Here is a 22,500-nt window from a genome sequence, read left to right as displayed (position 1 = left end):
TGCATATATATATGCATATATATATGCATATATATATGCATATATGTGCATATATATATACATATATATGCATATATATGCATATATATATACATATATATGCATATATACATGCATATATATATGTATATATATGCATATATATATACATATATATGCATATATATATGTATATATATGCATATATATATACATATATATGCATATATATATACATATATATGCATATATATATACATATATATGCATATATATACATATATATGCATATATATATATATATGCATATATATATGTATATATATATGCATATATATGCATATATATATACATATATATGCATATATATATGCATATATATATACATATATATGCATATATATACATATATATGCATATATATATATGCATATATATATGCATATATATATATGTATATATATGCATATATATACATATATATGCATATATATATGCATATATATATGCATATATATGCATATATATATGTATATATATGCATATATATGCATATATATATACATATATATGCATATATATATACATACATATATATACATATATACCCGCTGTAATTATACATACATATATATAGTCATATATATACATATATATACATATATACATACATATATATAGACATATATATATGCATACATATATCTACATATATATACATATATATATACATACATATATATATACATATATATACATATATACATATATATACATATATATACATATATGCATATATATATACATATATATATATATATATATATATATATATATATATGGGAAGAGAATCATAGGTGTCTACTCAATTATTAAGAAAAGAAGGTAATATTTATATAGAATATGAGAACAGCATATGTACCGCTGGTTTTAAATCCAAACAAAGAGAATCTATAATTGAGCTTTACAGAGACTGGGGAGAGTCCGATAAAGGTAACCGATTATAGGTCCCTTTTCTTTGGATTTGGTGATACCGATGTTGCTTTCATATTCTCTACTGCACACATAAATAAATAGATGCGTGTGTGCTATGCTTCGTTGATGTTGTTTTTTTTTTTTTTAGATTTTCCTTTTCACATAGTTCTTTTATTATTGCTCCTTATCGTGTGTCGTGATAAGGAGAGACGAAACGCTTTCGTCTATCTTATGAATTCCACGAGTCGGGATACAAATGAATCGACAGTATACATATTTCATGATGCCTTCATTGTTTATCTCAAGCATTGAGATAAATACATCTCTGAGAAAAAAAAATTAGTAAAAAAAAATCCACACTTTTTTTGCGCTGCTGGTGTTTTTCAACAATATATGCTTAGATGGATCTTACAGCCAAGATTTTATAACGAAAATATTCCTACATTCGAACAATGGTTCGTATTTTTGTTAGATTATGCCGGGGCAACACTGGGTTGCCTTGCTGATAGTGGATTATTAACAGTTAAAATAGTAGATAACGAATATTATTATTATTATCATTATTATTATTTTGTTAACTTTCATGTAGAAAAAGATATGCAGAAAGAATGTTTTGAAAGAAAGGAATGTTTAGTTAAAATATTTCTGTAACTTAGAAACAATAACAAGAAAAGAATGTGGTTGACATAAACAAGAGGCTTTTAAATCTAGAAATGAAAAAAATAAAATTGGGCCAGAGAAAACGCGATTCAAAGTCACATGTTAAAAGATGTTAGTTGAATTACGTAATAGCAAGCGAATAGTTACATATATAGAGAGTTAGTCAGTGGTCAGAGTTAGAGAAAGACGGGACTTAGAAGTCGGGAGAAGTTGCTATTACGATGCGAAGAAGCGGCGTATTCCCAGATAGCCAAAATGTGAACAGAACGCTGTAATTACTAAAGACGTCCGACCAGAACCAGAGAGTTAATGTTGTTATATATAACTATAACTATTGTGTCATGTCATCTTTTAATAAGCAGGTACGTATTTATTTGTCGTTTAAAATGAATTGTTTTGTATGTACTGTCCACAACTGTTGAACATACCATCATCAACCGCCATTTTAAATGTACAAACTTTTAATTACATAAACCGCTATGATATAAACTTTGTTCGTCATTCATCAAAGAACTCGCCTCCCTCTCGTCGTCATATAAAAGCATTCGTTTGTACAAGTAATGGCTACTCCATCTGTGAGCATATTGTCAATACGTTCACGTCATCCTTTCGCGTGAGCATCTCAACAGAAGATATACGTCTATAATATTTAACATAATCAATTGCACTACTTGATACAACAATTTTATAAATACAGAATATATACACCCGTTATGTACATAATATATATCCCTCCAAGTTATAACAAACCCGAAATCCAATATATTCAAATTATATACAACACTGCGATATAAAAAAAACTTAATGGAGGATGCCCTGTTCTCTTTTCTGCAACGTCTCTCCCATAGAAGAGATGTTGCGAACCTGTATCTGTTTTATCGTTATTTCCATAGCAAGTGCTTGTCTGAGCTCCAATCTTTGCCCCCCTCGCCAAACTTTCACGAAAAACACCCGTCTAGCTAAAACCACTATCAATAATTTCCCACACTCGTTATCTGTGCTTAACTTTAAACGTAGATTTCATGAACAAAGCTTCTTTCTTAAAACTGCACGCCTGTGGAACTCCCTTCCGTTTGCCTGCTTTCCAGCTGACTACAATCTGATCATCTTCAAGTCCAACGTAAACAAGTTTTTGATGAACCGTTCCCCTAATTAATCCAATGTACAAAATTTCCACAACTACGCTATAATCACATTGACTAATGTATACCCATTAACCCTTATCCTCGAGTGGCCTCCGGCCCTTTATAATTGGTGATTCCTGTGTAAAATAAATAAAAATAAAAAAATAACATTCTGTGCGTGGAAAACCACGGAAACATTCTTAAGTCAAACCTGATACTTTACGTATTTTATTTCGACAAAAAGATGATACAGGGACATGTCTCATGGAAAAGTCAGGATCAAATGTTCGTAGGCGGCAACGACAATTTCAAACGTTGTGCAGTGATGTTATAAGAACAGATTACAAGATGGAACGATAAAATTGTCGCCCTAAAGAAAACAATATTACAGCTTTATTTTTAAACTTTTATCGAAAAAAAATCGATACAGATAACTTGATTATGTAATAGAGCTGACATCTATTCAATGTAGCCGCCTTCAACCTCAATTACTGCCTCGATATGGGTCCGGAACTGGGAGCATGCCTTTTCCACAAGAACCGGTGGGAGCTCAGCGAATACTTGGCGGATACCGACAGTCAGGCTAGCATTGGTGTTGTGTGGTGTCATGTTGCTGATGTTCTCGACGTATGACCAAACAAAGTAGTCTAGTGGGTTTAGGTTGTGGGAGGATGGGGGACAGTAAGTCGTGACACTCATTCTGAAACCAAGCCTGTGTCTCTTTGGACTTGTGGGCCGGCATTGAGTGCTGCTGCCACACCCAGAGTCTGCCAGCGGCCACCTGATCGCACCATGGGATCACCACACTCTTAAGCACATCCAAGTACACTTCGATGTAGACTTTCAAGCTGACAAAATATAAGGTGGCATGATGTGGTCCTTACTTGAAACCACACTGAAGATCATAACCGTGGCCGGAAATTTTGTTTTCATCACCCTGAACACGTCCCTGTTAATCGTGGCAACCCAGCTATGCATTTTGATAGTGTTGACAATGGGCCTGTGTTCATTACTTGGATCGGTAGAGAGTATAAGTTGTACAGTGGCGCATCTCCGATCTCACCCGTTGAACATTGTGTAATTTTAAGACATCTTAGAAGGCTCTTATCACTTTTGGGATGTGTACACAACTGGTCAACTAGTAGATGGTCTGCACCAAAAAAATTAAAACTAGTTTTCACCAAACAGAAATGGAATCATGTCGTCTATTCTAGTGCGACAATTTTATCGTTTCCCCCTGTACAATTATAATGATGTGTCTGCAAATTTCAGATATTAATACAATTTATACGTTTTGTTTTATTATCGATTACAAAAGTTCACTTGTTGCCTTCGGCATGAAGCCCTAATGGTTTGGGATGGAGCGTATTGAGATAAACTTTACCCTTAAGTTCAATTCTCACACGTGATAATGCTGTAACAAATCGTTGATAAGCTCTGAAACAGAATATGGTGATAGTTGGTATGCGAGGAGGATTTTGCTGGATGAACAAATGGATGATACAAGAAAAAGTTTATTGCACAAAATAGACTTGCGAAAAGCATGATTTCCGAGAACTTTTCAATAATAACAGGTGGCACGTGTGTGATGTGACCATCCTAAGGAGCGATTGACCTCCCCACGGAGGGAGGAGGCTGAGTCTCCCGAAACACGGGAGCATGCCGGGGAGATATGATTATTTTATTGTTAAGCATTATTGTATGCACGGGCATCGGCAGCCGACCCTGCTGAAAGATTATAAATTTTATTATTTTTATGAAACCGACATATAAATCTGATTGTTTGGTGAAAAAGTGACAATTTGATGTCACTTTGAGAGACATGACAAAATATAATTTCGTTTCCGATGCTAACAAGTGCAATAGCCGACCGAGAGGTCAATGGGTTTACCTTTCTCGATCGAGAGAAACAGGTCTGAGAGAGTTGCAGATTCACAGGTACACACACACACGGAGGATTTCCCTGAAGTGACGTAATCAGTGGTGATTGGTCTAGGCGGTAGCCCGACCTAACCCTGACCTGACTACATAAACGAGTCCCCATGCAAAAATCTCCAGTTGCTGAGATCGAGCGAATCTAATAAAAATCGAAGGGTCCTCTCTCTCTCTCTCTCTCTCTCTCTCTCTCTCTCTCTCTCTCTCTCTCTCACACACACACACACACACACTCACTTCCAGAACCATCACCACCGCAAAAACCGAGAGTAACTAATCTAATTGGGACTCAGTAGCGTTTTGTCAAAATCAACAACGGAACACTTGTATATAAGTTCATATTTATTCTGATATTCTGAACACTTATATATAAGTTCATATCTATTCTGAATTAACCAGTAGAATAGATAAACCGAGCCTGTCTTTCTTTTGCATGCATGAAACTGATTCATTGCCAGTGTGACAGATCGACGAGACAGCGGCCTATCAACCCGAAGGTAAAGTGATTCTGACCAGATCGATTTACGGGTCCTACCGCGCCGAGATATCCAGCGAAGAACGAGCACAGGTCACATTGACCGAGGATTGACTCGTATGTGATAGGGAGATCCCTATTAGGGATCGATGAGGGTTCACACGTGTGCATCCCTCGATTCTGTCTCTTTTTGTGTTTGACTTGGTTGCAAGACAAGCAGGAATTCGGCCATAAATGATGGCTAACTTATAATTGCCGCCTCGTGTTTGTCACAAATAGTCTTTAGTTCAGGTAACGAGACTGGGTTACTGTGACTGCCGTCTTAGGCTTGTGGTAGATCAAAAATAGAGTCGAAAAAGAGCTAGGGCGGACTAATGCGAGGGGTTTTTATAAGCTACCTCACGTTACCCCTAAAGCAGCAGGAACTGGGAAACCTACCAGCCGAAAGAGACAAGGAAATAACTCATCAATGAGGAAAGAGTAGGGGGGACATGAATTCTAATAAGTGGAGAGTCGTTCGGTTGTCATACAATTTATCGATACTTTTTAATTACCCTACGTTAGACTCTTTCACTAAAATACCTCATTCACTCTGATATAATATTAAAGAAACTTTAATAACATTACAAATAAATAAAATAAATATACTTTAATAAATTCACTAACGTAATGAATGTCTTAGTCACGTATCCATGGTTAGGCAAATGTTTAGGCCATTAACTATTGTTGTTTTCTGCGGGATGACTCTTCTGGGTTGATTTTCATTATTAAACACAAGGTTTCAATTCTGAAAAAAATTAAATAAATAAAATATAATCCATCATATAAATCCAACCTGTCTGTTTAAACGTATGTATGTATGTATGTATGTATATATGCATATATGTATGTATTATGTATGTATGCATGTATGTATTATGTATGTATGTATGCATGTATGTATTATGTATGTATGCCTAAAATTTTCGACAGAGGCGACGGATTTTCACGAAATTTGTATCATTTTGAAGGTCGATCCTTCGGACGACAAATATAAAAAAATTGGCTAACAACATTAATTCCTTCACTCTCAACTGGGAACTTTTCTACAGGGAGAGGTCGCTTTTTTCGCCGATATTTTTTAAAGTCGTCCCCTCTTTTCGATTGACTAGCCTTAATTTAAACAATTGTAACTTCCGGTTTGGCGATGGGCGCAATAGCAAAGACGTCACGTTTTTTTCACATTTTTCCTTCGCGTTACGGGTTCGAACCTTCCTGTTTACTACCACTTTTTTTTTTTTTTTTTTTTTTTTTGCTCAGCACACACCTCTAAACACCCGGCAATACCGGGAACTTAAGCTAGTCAATTAATAAAGATAACAACAACAAAAAAGCAATATACATTCGTATAAGTAGAAAATGATGGGAATAATAGGTCTAATAGTTAATTAATATTTAAAACAAACCTCTATTTTATTTTCTGCTTTGATTTCATTTTTCTGTTCCATTCTTATAGATGTATTTATACGGCATTCGCTTTGTTTTTTTTTTTGTTGTTGTTTTTTTAAAAAAGAGTATATTCTCGAAATCATCAAAAACATTTACCATCCCATTTTTTTTTTTTTATTTACCGAAAAATATATGTTCGTGAAAAAGTTCAGAAAAGTGTTCAACGTTTGGAATGAGACAATGTTTTGTGATATATACAAAAAAATTTAAAAAAAATAAAAATTAAAAAAAAATAAAAATAAATGGATAAACATTCTAAAATAAAACCTGATACTTTTACGCATTTAAGAATGTTTTTTGTTTTGTTCCATGCACAATATACGAACTATTTTTTCGGGTGTAGGAATATTTAACCTTTAAGTATGTGACAAACCGTGGCGTACACCGCGATTGGGAATCTTTGTGGCACTATTACGTTTGCTTTTTCCTATGCAGGTCTTCGACTGGTTTTAATACTCATTCCGGAGCTCCCAGTAGATATGAAGGAACAAACCTTGTTAGAAAGGGGGGGAGTCTATCATTTGCCAGAATGAAGCAATCATCATGTTTATGTGTATCTATTGTCGCATACGATTCTTGTTTTATTGCGATTTTTAAAACTTTTCAATTTTCTCCTTTTTTTAGGTTGGCTAGCTTCTCCTGTAGCTGTTGAAGGGGTTGGTTTTATTCGATCTGGTCTCCAACCTGAAAAACTTCAACCGGATATTTCCTTTGTCTTACAGTCGTCTGCCCTCATAGGAGAACCAAAAGATTTAACCAATGGATTTAACGTAAACTTTTCGGTAATCTATATCATAAACAATCATTCTGTTTGTTTCTCTGTCTTCCTATCACTTATCTCTACTTATATGTAAAAGGCATTTTGTCTATGTGTGTGTGTATGCGAGTTCGTTCCGTATTGACTCGGAAACAATTGGGTCGATTTTTTTTTTTTTACTTTGCCACGATGACACTTGATGTGTTTGGAAGTGTTCTTACGTAGGTTTTGTATCGGAATGCGTTTGATAAGTATCTAAAATCGATAATCGAAAAAAGAAAGAGGTCCAATTTTAACCAAGAATGCGAGGGGCGGGTAATAAGTAATGCCCCTGACCCACTTCCAGTTGTCTGATCTAGCTGAAATCTTGCGTGTGCAATGATTTATATCTCGACAGGTTATGTGGCAAATTACAGCTCTGAACTAATTGTGGTTTCTGTTTTACAGGTGTTTGAACTGGGTTAGGTGTGAAACGGAGCCTGTTGAATGTCAATCAGTGATCCGGTTTTTGTATTTGAAAGGACGCACACCACAGGAGACTTTTGATGAAATTAAAGAAACTTATGATAATGCCCCATCATATGACCTTGTAAAACGCTGGCATCGTGAATTCAAATATGGCCGGAAATCTGTGGAAAAAGCTCCCAGACCTGGTCGTCCTCCTTCCGCCATTGATGAAACATCTGTCCGTCAAGTTGAGGCTGCCATTTTGGAAGATCGGCGCATTACTATTCGCCAAATAGCCCAAGATGTCAAGATTAGTACAGAGTCTGTGGAAACTATCATTCATGACCATTTGCATATGCATAAGGTGTCTGCCAGATGGATTCCCAGGTTGCTCACACCATTCCAGAAGCGAGAACGCGTCGAGTGTTCCAGGATGAATTCGGAGATGTGGCAAGAAAATGAGTCAAAGTTTTTCAAAAGACTGATTACACAGGATGAAACCTGGGTCCATCACTATGATCCAGAGACCAAAGCTCAGTCAATGCAGTGAAAGCACTTGAACTCAACACCTCCAAAGAAGGCAAGGGTGCAGCCCTCCCCTGGCAAGGTCATGCTCACAGTCTTCTGGAACCAGGACGGAGTAGTGATGACAGATTTCCTGGCAAAGGGTACCACAATTACAGGAGCCTATTATACTTCCCTTTTGAGAAATTAAGGGAAGCTATCAAAATCAAGAGGTGAGGCAAGATCAGCGAAGGTACCCTCCTCCTGCAGGACAACGCTCCGGTCCACAACTCGCATGTCGCAACATCAGAACCACCGGCGTGTGGTCATGAAATCTTTCCCCATCCTCCCTACTCTCCTGACTTGGCACACTCTTTCACCTCTTCCCAGCCATGAAGTTGTTTTTTGAAAAGAAAGCGTTTCTCAGATGATGCAGCCTTGATTTCTGAAGTCACGTCGTGGTTGGAGGACCAACCTGGGGTGTTTTATAAAAACGGTCTCCGGAGCTGCATCAAACGATAGGAGAAATGCATAACTCTAGGTGTTTCCTATGTAGAGAAAGACTAATAACTGTGCCAAGTTTCGTTGCTCTACTGCTATGGGAAGTGGGTCGGGCATTACTTATTGCACGCCCCCCCCCGTACTTGTATACAGCCTAACATCACAAGTGCATTTTAGAAGTTTTATCACCCCACATGCAGAAGGGCCCAGCGTATAAAATCAACAATCAGTTCTTTGATAAGATAGGGCCGTGTTCGAAATGAATATTTTTTTGTTGTTGTTTACAGCACAACCGGGCCATGATACTTGACTTTTGCATTTTAAACATGGTCAGTTGGCATTTCAACTTGCCGGCATATTTCTGTACGCGTTATTCATCCATTCAAAGATTTTATTCGTTATAAGTTATAAACCATCCTTGGTGTATAATTACTCTTTTTTGTTTATTTAAGTGCTATGTGACGAATATATTAAGAGTTTATCGGTTAAATATTTTGAACACATACATACATACACCTACTATTTTATTGATATAGATATGTGGTTTATTCCAAAGTTAAATTTTTAACATTTATCATTGAAATAAAATTAAGGGCGTTTGGTCACGCGGCTCGTGCGTATATGACATAATCTAGAGGTTCAGTTTTCACAAATTCTACGCGTTAAATTAGGTTTTATTACGCCAATAGCGCGAATAATGTTGTCTTCCAAGTGGTCTATTTTGTTTATTTTATGAACGTAGACCTTGGATTTTACATAACCCCGGGAAAATAATCTAATGGGGTTAAATCGCACGAATCAGGTGGCCATTACATTATTCTTTCTCTTCGCAAATCTATCGTACCATTTGCAATTTGAAAACATTGCTCGGGTGTCAATCTATTCATGATGAATTGATAAACCAAGTTGAACTCAAAATAACCGACAGTTGCCAAATCTGCATTTAAAGAAAATAGAGTTATCAATTTAAAGTTCAGCGCTTCTAAAATAAAAATCTTGTATTAGTTTCGACCCCTTGGCTCTTTGTCAGGAGTTCGATTCCTAGCGAATCGTCAATAAAATACTGCATTTAGAAACATGGGTATACTTTTCTTTTCTTTTTTACATTTTCATCCTAAACATGGCACATTGCCACTTTGATGTAGGGAGCTACTATCAGGGACATAAGCTACAGGGGTACTATGTAGAGAGTTGGCCAGCAAGATGTCGGTTCACGTTACACTTGAACTTCTGCATGTCAGTACAGTTGAGGAAGCAGGAACCCGAAAAGGAATTCCAAAGTCTAGCAGTTCTGGTGGACGAAACTACTGGAGTAAAAGGCTCTCTTACATCTAGGGATGTCTATTGTGAAGGGGTGGGATTTAGCAGCTTGTCGGTTTTGTCGGGAGTATTTACGTCGAGAGGGTACAAGTGCTTGCAGCTCGTCAGAGCATTCACCGTTAAAGTACTTGTAGAACAGGCAGAGGGATGACCCCCAAATTTTCATTTTTATCAGGAACAAAGTGTGTATATATATATATATATATATATATATATATATATATATACTTACAGCCCGCCCGGCATTGCCCTGTTGTAAAATACGCTTAAATATGATATTTTAATTAATGCAGATTTCTTATTTATTATTATATTATATTGGACCCAATATGTAGTAATGATTTTAAAAATATTTTAAATGACTTGTGCGCCACCACCAAGAATCGAAACCAAAACATTTAGCTTACGATTTACTTTTTCCTTTGGCGTTAATGACTGTGCTATGAAGACATGTTTACTGCAAGGCTAAAAATTTCATTTTTTGCGTAAGATTCACACACGCATCTAATGTTATAGTCAGTGTCACTGTGTTTTCCTCACCAAAGTAAAGTTAGACTCTTATAAGGTGTGTATAATTCAACTCTTTCAAACAGAGCCATTCTGAATAGAAACAAAATACAAGGAGCCTTCAATAATTTCCAAACTTTTTTCGTATAAGCACTTTTATTGATAACCATCATCAGCATTAGCAGCAGCCCTGCTTTTTTAATAGCGTCGGCGACCACAGCACTCCAAATTGTAGAGCCATGGTAATCTCGGGAAGACAAGTAAATACCGTAGTTTCTCGTTGCTGTCCTCTTGATTCAAGGGTGCTTCCCTAGTGATTTTGAAGCTCGACCCTTTGGACGACAAGTATCGAAAAATTGGCTAAAAATACTAATTCCTTCTCCCTCAACTGGGCACTTTCCAACAGGAAAGGATCGCTTTTTTTCGCCGCTATTTTCGAAAGTCATCGCCTCTTTTCGATTGTCTAGCCTTAATTTAAACCTACGTCACTTTCGATTTGGCGATGGGCACAACAGCTAACATGTCACTTTATTTCACTTTCTTTTCCGCCTTCGCGTCACGGGTTCGAGCCTGCCTGCCTGCCTACTACAACTTTTTTTTTTTTTTGCTCGACACACACCTACAAACGCCCGAGCAACGTCGGGCACCCAGGCTAGTCTACAATGTAAAACCGTCAATGTGTGTGTATATGTTTGTGTGTGGGCATTTTTTTCGTATGTCCGCCAAATGCTTATGGAGGCGCTCGGGGTGGTCACTGTTTCTTATAATTTATAATTTATAGAAGTATATAGATTATAATATGTCCGATTTACGAAACGACGTCGTCTGTATCTTTTATTTCAGCGACTTTTATGTTACAAAATTCGCGCTGTGATTTCATTTCTCTACTACTACTGCTACTACTACTACTACTACTAGTATAGCGTGATGTTTGACCTAGAAACCACACTTTAACGTTCGTTTAAACATCTGCTTTTTTATGTTTAACTTCACCGTTCCTCGCTTCTTTGCCCGCGTAGCGTCGTTGTAAGTCATCAGACTATTCGCTTCAAGGCTTCGGGTTTGAGCCTACCACCATTCCAAAACATTTTTTCTTTTCGGCCGAGCAATGCCGGGCGGCCTGCTAGTATATAGTATTGGCATTACAAATCTTCCTTATGAACTTAACTATAACTTTGTTAATCTCTACGTTATATTATTACATTTCCGAGTGCTATATATATTGTCTTGCATTTTTCCTACTTCTATCTATCTATCTATCTATCTATCTATATATATATATATATATATATATATATATATATATATATATATATATATATATATATATATATATTAATATATTTTTGAACATTGACAGAAAGTTCAAGAAACGGCCATGTTTCAAGGTCCCGCTTCCTCTGGCTCAACGGAAGGCTTCAAGATTTTTGTTGTTTTGACTCAACCAAAATCCGAAGGTTATATCAAACTAAGAAGTACGGACCCCGAGGATGATCCGGTTATCGAACCTCGATTTCTTTCGCACAAACTTGACATGGAAATTGCACTGGAAGGTAAGTGGATCTTAACATTTATATGGATGATATTTCCCCATCAATACAATCATCAAAACGACTCGCATCTTTTTCAATCTACAAACCAATCTTTGTGCTTATGCTTATCTTTCTATGTGCCTAGAAAGTTGAGTTTTTCTTGCTCTTAATATTAATCATATATATGATATTAAAAGCCTACTTTTGTGTGTGTGTGCGAAAAGTCTCTAACAAACTCCTCTCTAAATATTTGCGCTGCAGAGAAATTTAATATATGGGGTATTTGGGCTTGCAGCACACTTTCAATTTGGTTTTTAGCCGGCAAAAATTATTACTAAGGGGTCGAAATTGAAAATACAACATGGACCTTGGCTTAGCGTAAGTCGCCTATATCCGTTTCTTTTCTGCGAATGCGTTAATTAAAAGTTATAGATTTAACGACGACATTTTTTGCAGTTTTTGTATACATCTGAATTTAGGTCATACGCTAATGGATAAGTCAGGCGAGATATATTCTATTTATTTATTCTAGTTATTATTATTTTATTTGTTTATTTTATTTATTTATTTATTTTTAATCACTATTATATATTAAATACAATATAATAATTGAACGAAAATTGCCTCTATAATAATAAATACGAAATATGAATGAATTCAAATATAATATTTAAGCATATTTTTATGACCGGGCAACGCCTGGCGGCCTGCTAGTATATTAATTATAAAAGTATTATACAAGATCTAAGAAAAGCCTTGTTCTAAGAAAGATGTTTAAAAGCTTGTTTTAATAAATATTTCCTTGTCTGTATTTTAATTATACTTTACTAACTCAGTAACTCCATGTCTTATTCATCCCTCTAGAATTATTCTAGTGTTTTTTTTTTATGCCTGGATGTTAAGAAAGCTTGTTCTGAGCATATTACGAAATTCAGAAGGAGGCTCTTATTTTAAAGTGACTGAACGTGGACTCTAATAAACCCTGGTGCATTTTATCGACGCATCTTTTAATAGCAGTTGCATAGACTTCCAGAAGAGTCCAATCAAACAACTATAAGTCATATTTACTCTTTCACCTTGACAGCCTGTCTTTCTGGTTATATTAAGACTGTAGTATATTCTTTCTTCAGTAATTATGTTGGTCGTTCTGCCTTTGTATTTTAGGTATTTGATATCAGTTAATTTATAGATTTTGGTCATCAATAGATTCCGTCCTGCGAAATCGATATTTGATTTTAGCTAGCCGGTCAATTATGGGATTTTAAAGTTGTGTTTCCTTATTAAAGTTTCCGTCAGGTTTGATGAAGAATTATCTGATGAAAATATCGACTTAAATATTTCAAGCTTGAAAGTTTTGCTTCCGAAAAAGGCTCGACTGTTTTGCCAGATTTAAAATAAACGTTTCTCTTTACATTTAGATGCTATATTTTACTGAATATAGACTGCAGCGTCTTCAAAGGGTGTGTCTTGTAAGAAAATATAAAAATGTGAAATTCCTTTCGATTCCATATGCATATTAAGTTACAATAGAAAAACGCGAGCATGAGAAGTAATATGGTTAAGCTTAAACATGGAAAAGTAAGATTTAAAAAAAAATTAAATTCATAACATCAATTCTGGATGCTGCAATATTTTAAGTTATAAATTTATTATATTTTTTACTCGAATATCTTGTCTTTTTCTTTAAGCTTAATCATATTACTTTTCATGCTCACATTTTTCTATTGTAATCCATGATTTTTCCAGGATTCCAATAAATTCACTTGTTCTTTGTTTAATTTCAGTCTTATTTTTCCCCCATAAACACATTTGTAATAACAATGTACGGTACTTTCATTCTTTGTTTCACTTGTTACTTCTCTTTCCGTTGCAGTGAATTAGTAGCAACGGTAGTCGCTGAAGTGACGTAGTTGCTATGGAAACCAGCTCATCTCCTTACATATTTTTATGATTTTGAACACCAGAAAATTCATCATAACTTTTGTTTTACTCAACGAAAACTCAAAATTTTTTTCACAATATAGCTGAGTAGGTTGATCTATAAATTATAATAATTGTTTGAAATTTGGTCGAAAAATGAGTGAGCGCTGAAGCTTTAAAACAGATCTAAATGACTAAAACTGCCACTTAACCATTCAAACACGGTAGTGTTTGAATGATATCGAACCCAATATTTTCATTAGCAAAAGACATTATCAGTATTCACCGATAAATTTTGAATTATGCATTTTTATTTTCGTTTCTATTAATCCATCTCCTTTAGACAAAGAAAAAAACACCCAGATTTCACTTCTAAATCTTATCTTCTTTGAAATCAAGCCAAATAAAAATAAACAAAACTAAAAATCAAAAATGCAAATGTAATTATTATTGTATTATTTATTTGTTTGTGTGATTTTAATACAATTATTAGAAAGACACTAAATTATAACCATAAAGTCTCCAATAAGTTATATTGATTTAACATTGGATAATTATGCATACCGTCCACTCCATAATAAAGACTTATGCATATTTACCTACATATAAATCGGCCCTGTCGGTGGGGCATTAGAAAACGCCGACTGCCCCCCCCCCCCTGCAGAGGGTAAAATTCCCTCAATGGGGGTCCTGGATATGACCTTAAACTATATCTAGTGGTGAGTCCCCAGCTTGTGGGCTTTGGGGAGTGTGGGGCTACCCTTTAATTACTATTGCTCCCATGTCCACTCTGACCCGGAGTGGTAGTACCTGTTAGAGTTCCAACTATGGGTTAAATAGAAACCGACGTGAAAACAGCAAATATATTCTATTAAAAAAAAAATTTCTTCAAAATCTTTGGATTCGGCATTAAATAACTCGAAAAGGGTTGATATGCCGTAAAACAAAAACAACCAACCAACCAACCTACATATAAATAAATTGTGTGTGTGTGTGTGTGTGTGTGTGTGTGTGTGTGTGTGTGTGTGTGTGTGTGTGTGCTGTTAAACACACGCTCACGGGAACATTCAAAGGGGCCGCTTCAACCCCCGCTGACAGGTTCAATTAGTCGGCTGTCTTGGGCAGTGATTCCTGCGAATCCTGGGGAATCCACGTTTCTTACTTCTATGCTATTCTAAACCAACTATTCTAACCTCCCAGAGGATGGGGCCTTCGGACCAAAATCAAAGTGTAGTATCTGTTCCGGCAGATATTGCAATCAAAGATCATATGTGGGGGCAACACCACATATCAGACCGTTGCTTTTGTCGCAATCAGTTTTGGTCACTGTAGGAGAAACCCTTCATACCAGTTGTCACTATCCAGTTCCCCCTCGAGGGGAGCTGGTCCCCTCCTTCCCCCTCTTTCTACATTAAAAAACGGCCTTGTGCCTAATTTGCTCAGTGGGGAAGCAAATAAATACAAACTTCCAGAGAACGGTCACCAATCTGAGAGCTAGATTTGCACCTCTTAGCTAGCCGCCTTCGGCTGTAAGAGCTGTAGACACAGTTCTAGTCACTCAAACGTGCGGGTGAGCAACATGTTTAGCGCACTATCAACAGGCAGACAAGCATCGTAACGGGGCCTGATTCTCACCACGAAGCGGTGGTGCAACCATTGAGAGTGTTTACTTCCATTGACAAGTTCGACACAGAACATTTTCTTGGGGATGCTGGATGGATCACTTCATCATATAGGCTCGAAAAGTTATGCCTAATATTTTTTATGTCCGAATGGACTAGAGGTTAATACAAATTGCATTGTTATGACGACTGTACTTATGCATTCATGACTTGAAAGTTTCATCTCTCTGTTGCAGATATTGACGGGGTGAGACTCTTAGAAATCAACCCCTGTCATGGACGTACGTCAGAAACAGGGATTCGACATTGAATTTCTCCATGTAGAAAAAATTGAACCGATCAACATTCACCGGCGCCTATTGAACGTTTACGATGCTGATGCAGTAAATGTCAGCACAATTAGGATATCATAGTTCTTCTACTTTTTAGTTTTTTAGTTTAAAAAATAGGAGGCTTACTTTCTGAACGACTTTCGTACGTTGTCGTCTAAATAAAAAAAAACAATCTCGTTTTATATCAAAGAAGGTAATTTATTTATCCTCCTTTTAGTGGAAGGATCTTGAATGCCTATAGGAAAAAACTTGCTGCCTACTTGGCACTATCCTCGAGTATTTAAGGTCTCTCTGTTGTCTTGACAACCTGGCATGGGCATACTTCCACCTTCAAATCAACCCTGTTATTATATTCACAGTCCAAATAATATGGTCTTAGATATAACCTTAAACTATATCCGATGTCCCAATTTGCGGGCTTTGGAGAGTGTGGAGCAACCCCTTAATTGCCATTGCTCTCAGGTCCACTTTGTCATGCAGTAGTAAGGTCTGTGATTAAATTTGTTAGTTAAAGCCATGCCATGGTCAGCCACGCTGATGATCTGTGGATACAGTGAAACACGTATACATGATAACATTTTCTATATAAATAAATATAAATCAATATTAACGTCACTAAAAACTAAAAATTGTCGTTCCTAAAATACTTCGGAAATGAATATCGTAATGTAGTTTTCATAATTAGTCATTATCACTAAAAGAAACAACATGCACACACACAAACACAATATATATATATATATATATATATATATATATATATATATATATATATATATAAATGACAAAAATTTATATTCCAAAATTCATGATGTTGACAATATTATAGTTTATTCCTTTAAATCAGTCGGTGTATACAATTCTTGACGGTATCTGTTTCGTAGCGCAAAATCACTTAATTATTATATCAATTAGTGAATCTATTATGTCCTTAACTCATCAGAAGAAATAACAACAATCAATCCGTCAAAAGGAATTAAAATGTGATTTGACATGGTGAACATCCGAAAATTGGAAGAGAAGCTGCAGTTACCTTTATATTTTTCTATTACGCCATATTGAATTTTAATATAAGTCATTAAACCCAACTATTCGTACTAAGAATTCAATTAATTCATGAATCTTCTACCAAAACGTTCTATTTAATAATTAGTAAATTTATTAATTCTAAGTTATGCATACATACTTATGAAAATAATATCAACAAAATATAAATTATAAATGATAAATTAATATACATGCCCGTATATACGAAACTAAACTAAGCTACAAAAAAAGGGAAACCAACTATTCGTACTAACAATCTCAATCAACCTATGAATCTTCTACTAAAATTTTCTATTTAACAATTAGTAAATTTATTGATTCTAAGTTATGTATACATACTTATGAAAATAATATCAACAAAATTATAAACTATCATACATGTTTATATATACGAAACTAAACTAAACTACAAAAAACGATTGATCATTTTAATCAGTTCTCGTAACTAAACAATTTATCCGAAATGAAAACTATACATAATTCAGATCTAATAGCTATTGAAATCATACAAATTAGTACATACAATTATAACTTTTAATATCATACAATTCCAAAACTATACTTACGTTTTGTTAAGTTTAGAATAAGCTGAAAATCCTTTTATATCGTAATTTGTCCAAAATTACATTAACTTATGTTTAAAAAAAAGGGCCGAGAAGGCAGTATAAAGTGGTTGGCACGAAAGATACAAGATGTGGTAAAAAGTTCAAGCTAATTTCGACAGAAATTTAAAGTTGCGAGGCGAGAATCAGATTTTTTAAAATTGTCGTCGTCAAATGGAAGATTAAAATACGATTCGATTGGATTTTAAGAAAAAGTTTCGCCGTTGTTAAATGGAGAGATAAAATACGATTCAGCATTGTATAATCTATTCCCTGCTTCCTTTGTTCCAGCTCGTTTGATTCTAGTAGTCTTCATCAATACCGCATTGTAATACAACTGCTTATTCCAGTAGCTCCTTTCCAAGAACTGCAAGGTTGTGGACTCTCTTCCTGCTCACTGTTTTCCTTATACCTACAGACTTGGTATTTTCAAAACTAAGGTCAATAAGCAGCCTCTATCTTTGCGATACTCATCTTTCCTTCTTAGTTCCTTACATCAAGTGGCTTTAAGTATTGTCTCGGGCGATTTCCATAAAAATAATAAAGAAACAATAAATGTAAACAATACAAAGCTTCTTTCCCAGAACTACCCGCCTTTGGAACACTGTTCCGCTACCCTGCTTCCCGGTTAAACTCAACATAGTAGCATTCAAATCCAATGTAAACAAATTCTTGTTGAGCCGTCGCCATAAATAATCAAATTTTACCCAATTTACACCATTAACAATTACTACACTATCACCTTACATTCATTAATCATTATCTTCGAGTGGCCGTCGGGCCTTCATAGATGGTGACTCCCATGTAAAAAAAAAAAAAACAAAAGAATACGTAGTTGTTTGGTCATCTATAATTTCTCTGTTGTGTTTTGACAGGAATAAAGACCGCTCGGAGGATGACTCAAACGGAGGCCATGAAAGATCTCGGCGTAGAGGTATTGAACGACCTGCATCCGCTCTGCTCAGAGCATGCTTTCGAAACGGACGGTTATTGGCGCTGTCTAATTAGACACTATACCTTCGTCATGTACCACCCGGCTGCCACCTGCAGAATGGGGGCTCTTAACGACACAACCGCTGTACTCGATCCACAGCTCAGGTATGAAAACATGTTTCCTATATAAATACTACACTAGATGTATGTATGTATGTATGTATGTATGTATGTATGTATGTATGTATGTGGGTGGAGAGGGCTCCCGTAAGCCGTGGTGAAGGCAACCTTTCTAAGAGAAGCAAATCTCTGATTTAAAAAACCATAAAGCGGAAGACCATTACCCGCATTAAGCTGGTCTGCAGTTTAATTTGTTGCTGGCTATCTTGCTCTTGCTTGTTGCTGGATCTCAACATTTTGAACCGAGAGAGAGACTTAGCTGTCGTACAAAGCTAAGACTCTGTAACATCATATTTGTATAGATACTCCCTCAGGCATTTGGGCTCATAGATTTTAAATGTCTGATGAAGTGGCACTCGTCTGACAAGACGTTGCAATCATCATCATGTATGCATGCATGCATGTATTATGTATGTATGTGTGTATGTATGTATGTGTGTGTATGTTTGTATGTATGTATGTATGTATGTGCGTATGTATGTATGTGTGTATGTGTGTATGTGTGTGTGTCTATCCGAAAATATTTACCCGATAAACTACTGCTCGCAAAACACTGAAATTAACAGGAAATAATAATCATTGTGGCTGGGACAACAGCATATTCTTTTCATTGTTTTGACCCTCGAGTGTGTATCCGTTGATATCTTATATGCTTTTATATACATTGATGTAGTTTTCGGTTGATTAACTGTGTCGATCTGTGTCGGATATATACTCGAGAGTCGTAACAATGAAAAGAATATGCTGTTGTCATAGTCCTAGTAATCATACAATAAGAATGGTTTATAACGAGAAAAAAATATTGTTGGATGGATGAATAACGCGTAGAGAAATTTGTCGGCAAGTTGAAATGAACACTTTACATTTCAACTTGCCGACATATTTTATTGCTTTTGCGCATGCGCAAATTCATTTATAGTTTGAAGTTGTTTAATTTTAAATATTTCTGTCGGTAACTCAAACGGTAGGGAATGCGACTAAAGTGCTAAATGTATTCGTTTTAGATTCTCGCTATTTAATCTTTTTAAATCAGTACTATATATTAGGTACAATATAATATTCAATAAATAATTGGCTCTGTAATTTAAAAAAAAAATACGGAATCTGCATTAATTTAATATATTTAAGCGTGAAAGGTTTGTGTTTAAGGACTATCACAATGCAGCTATAGAAACGGTTTATGTAATAAAATAAATAACGATGACAATATTGAAGGGAATTTTCAATTATGCATAATTTTTTTTAACATAGTATGTCGTACCAGATGGTAGATGCGTGAGTTTCCTAAATATTTTCGAGAAAATTTCTCTTTATAAATAAGTAGTGGGAGAGGAAGCGTAGATAGCTCTCGAACGTTGTTACACTCTGTGTTTGCGTTGGTGCCGGATGTTGTGTTAGATTCGTGTATCAGTCTCGCAGTCGAATCGGCTCGCATATTTGTTGTGTCAATTTCCAGATTAAAGTTCTGAATTCGTCAATTTATAGATGTTGTATAAGGTTAATATAAATGTTATTTATTTATTTTGGTCCCTCGACAAAAGGAGGGCGGACCTGTAAATTCACCCTTGTCCATTCGTCCGTTCGTCTGTCTGTACTTTTCTCAATAACTAGGACTTGGAATTTTTTTAAACTTTGCACAAGCATTAAACATGATATGAGGAAAAAGTAATAGAACGGATTGTTTGGGAAAACTCCGGTTGTCCCCCCCCCCTATCGGTGCCTTTCGGGTTAAAATGGCTAAAATTGACACGTTTGTGCTTATTAAAAAAAAAATGATGCCCTGGATTTTTATAAAACTTTCTGAAAAGTTGTAACTGATTTCTATATAATTTTTTGTCTATACTCCGCGATAACTCTTGGGTGTGCGCCAAGGGCTCTTTTAGGGCTAATAAATACACTCCATTTTTGGGACTATTTTACCGTATTTGTCCAAAATTTTCTTCGTATGTCTACTTATTAGCAGTTTTGCATGGTGCTGAACTCAAATTTAAATATGTTAACGCCTTAAGGATTTGGGGGACTAAATAAGGGCGTGGCAAACGATAGACTTGGTCATTTCTTTTCTTTTTTTTTTTTTTTTGCTTTTTGCATGATGCAGAACTTAAATTTACATATGTTAAGGCCTAAAACTGCATCGTTTGTTCATTTTCACAGGGATTTGACGTCCCCTGGGCACTATTAGGGCCAAATGGGGAAGGGGGCTGAACTTAGTCATTTTTTATGCTTCGTTCACTATGCACTCATGGGGGACAATGCATGCTTCACTTGTTCAATATTTTTTTTTATTCTTCTATTTATTCTCTTCTATGTTTTTTCATATTAAAGCATATTTTACCACCGAATAAGGCTGGGCGCCACCCACCACCCTCACTCTAGTCATCGATAAAATGTTTAATGGTTCAAGATTAAGGACAGGGGATGGTTAAAGTTGTCGCATTCTCCACACAAGGGCAAATTGAATAAAATCATATCGAAGGCAATGTCTGAATTCTTAGAAAATAATCTTCAGTTTGTAGTTCTATTTGACATAATGGTGAGAGTGTTCGCTAAAGTTGCGGTTCACTCCTAGATCGGGTCATATCAAACACTTTAAAAAACAGTACTTGATGCCTCAGCATTATAAAGTGAGGATTCAGGATGAGTGGAATAATCCTGGGGATAGAGTGGCTCCCTCACCTACATCTCGGTGTAGAAATTAACGAAAACGGAATACTACAAAGAAAAACTTATTTCCTTTAACAATTATAAGAAACCTCTTCAATCACAGATTAACCATAGCCGACAGTACCCTTCTTAAGAGTCCAATTGTAACATTGCCCGTGGACCAACATACATTGTGCCCAGTTTCAGTCACCAAGAATACACAAACAAGGAATAGGAAATAACTCCAACTTGCTTGTTCTTTCTAGCAACAATTATCTCCTCATATAACAGAGCGCGTATAAGTTCGTTGGGAAAAAATTAGCAGTATCTAAGATAGCTGGTTTGCGGGGATATTAACAGGAGTAACCAGAAAAAAATTATATGATTAAATAAAGTTTTTATAAATTACGTGCATAAAAGGTATGCCTATGGAAATGAATATTTGTACTTTTAAGCCACGGACAGTATAAGTTGGGATCGAACCCATGACACCAGTATCCGCAGTCTAATACAGTGGCAAGATCACCACGTAGATGCACGTTTTTTTATCGCTTTTAAACTTAAGATTTGTTGTTGGCGTTATTTTTAGCGATATTAACAACTTTGAAACGCTGTTAGTCTTTTTTCCGTTACCTTAGTGTTTATTTTAAAGAGCTATAAGCTCTATTTGTAAATCATTCGTGTATATATACATATATATATATATATATATATATATAGTCATGTATGTATGTGTATGTATGTATGTATATGTATGTATATATATATATGTTATATATATGTATGTATATATATGTATATACATGTGTATATATGTATATATATGTATGTATATATATACGTATGTATGTATATGTATTTTTGTAAATATATGTATATATATGTACATATATGTATATATATATGTATGTATATGTATATATACATATATATATATACATACATATATATATATATATATATATATATATATATATATATAGATTCCATATTGTTCATCGCTAAATTGTTTTTATT

General features: G+C 35.3%; 1 protein-coding gene across 3 annotated transcripts in view; it reads left to right on the top strand.

Annotated features, from left to right (window-relative positions):
• The window catches only part of LOC145247545 (putative GMC-type oxidoreductase Mb1310), a 186,619-nt gene that overhangs the window by 162,515 nt on the left and 1,604 nt on the right, over positions 1 to 22,500 (top strand). For all 3 annotated transcript variants that reach the window (XM_080109386.1, XM_080109388.1, XM_080109387.1), the window contains 3 exons: positions 7,261 to 7,418; positions 12,033 to 12,225; positions 18,603 to 18,825. In XM_080109386.1, the coding sequence (XP_079965512.1) occupies positions 7,261 to 7,418; positions 12,033 to 12,225; positions 18,603 to 18,825 (574 nt within the window). The remainder of the gene's footprint in view (positions 1 to 7,260; positions 7,419 to 12,032; positions 12,226 to 18,602; positions 18,826 to 22,500) is intronic.

Source organism: Euprymna scolopes, chromosome 25, assembly GCF_053919585.1.
Source record: "Euprymna scolopes isolate OS-2025 chromosome 25, ASM5391958v1, whole genome shotgun sequence".
Taxonomy (NCBI): Eukaryota; Metazoa; Mollusca; class Cephalopoda; order Sepiida; family Sepiolidae; genus Euprymna; species Euprymna scolopes.
This window is presented reverse-complemented; position numbering and strand designations above follow the sequence as displayed.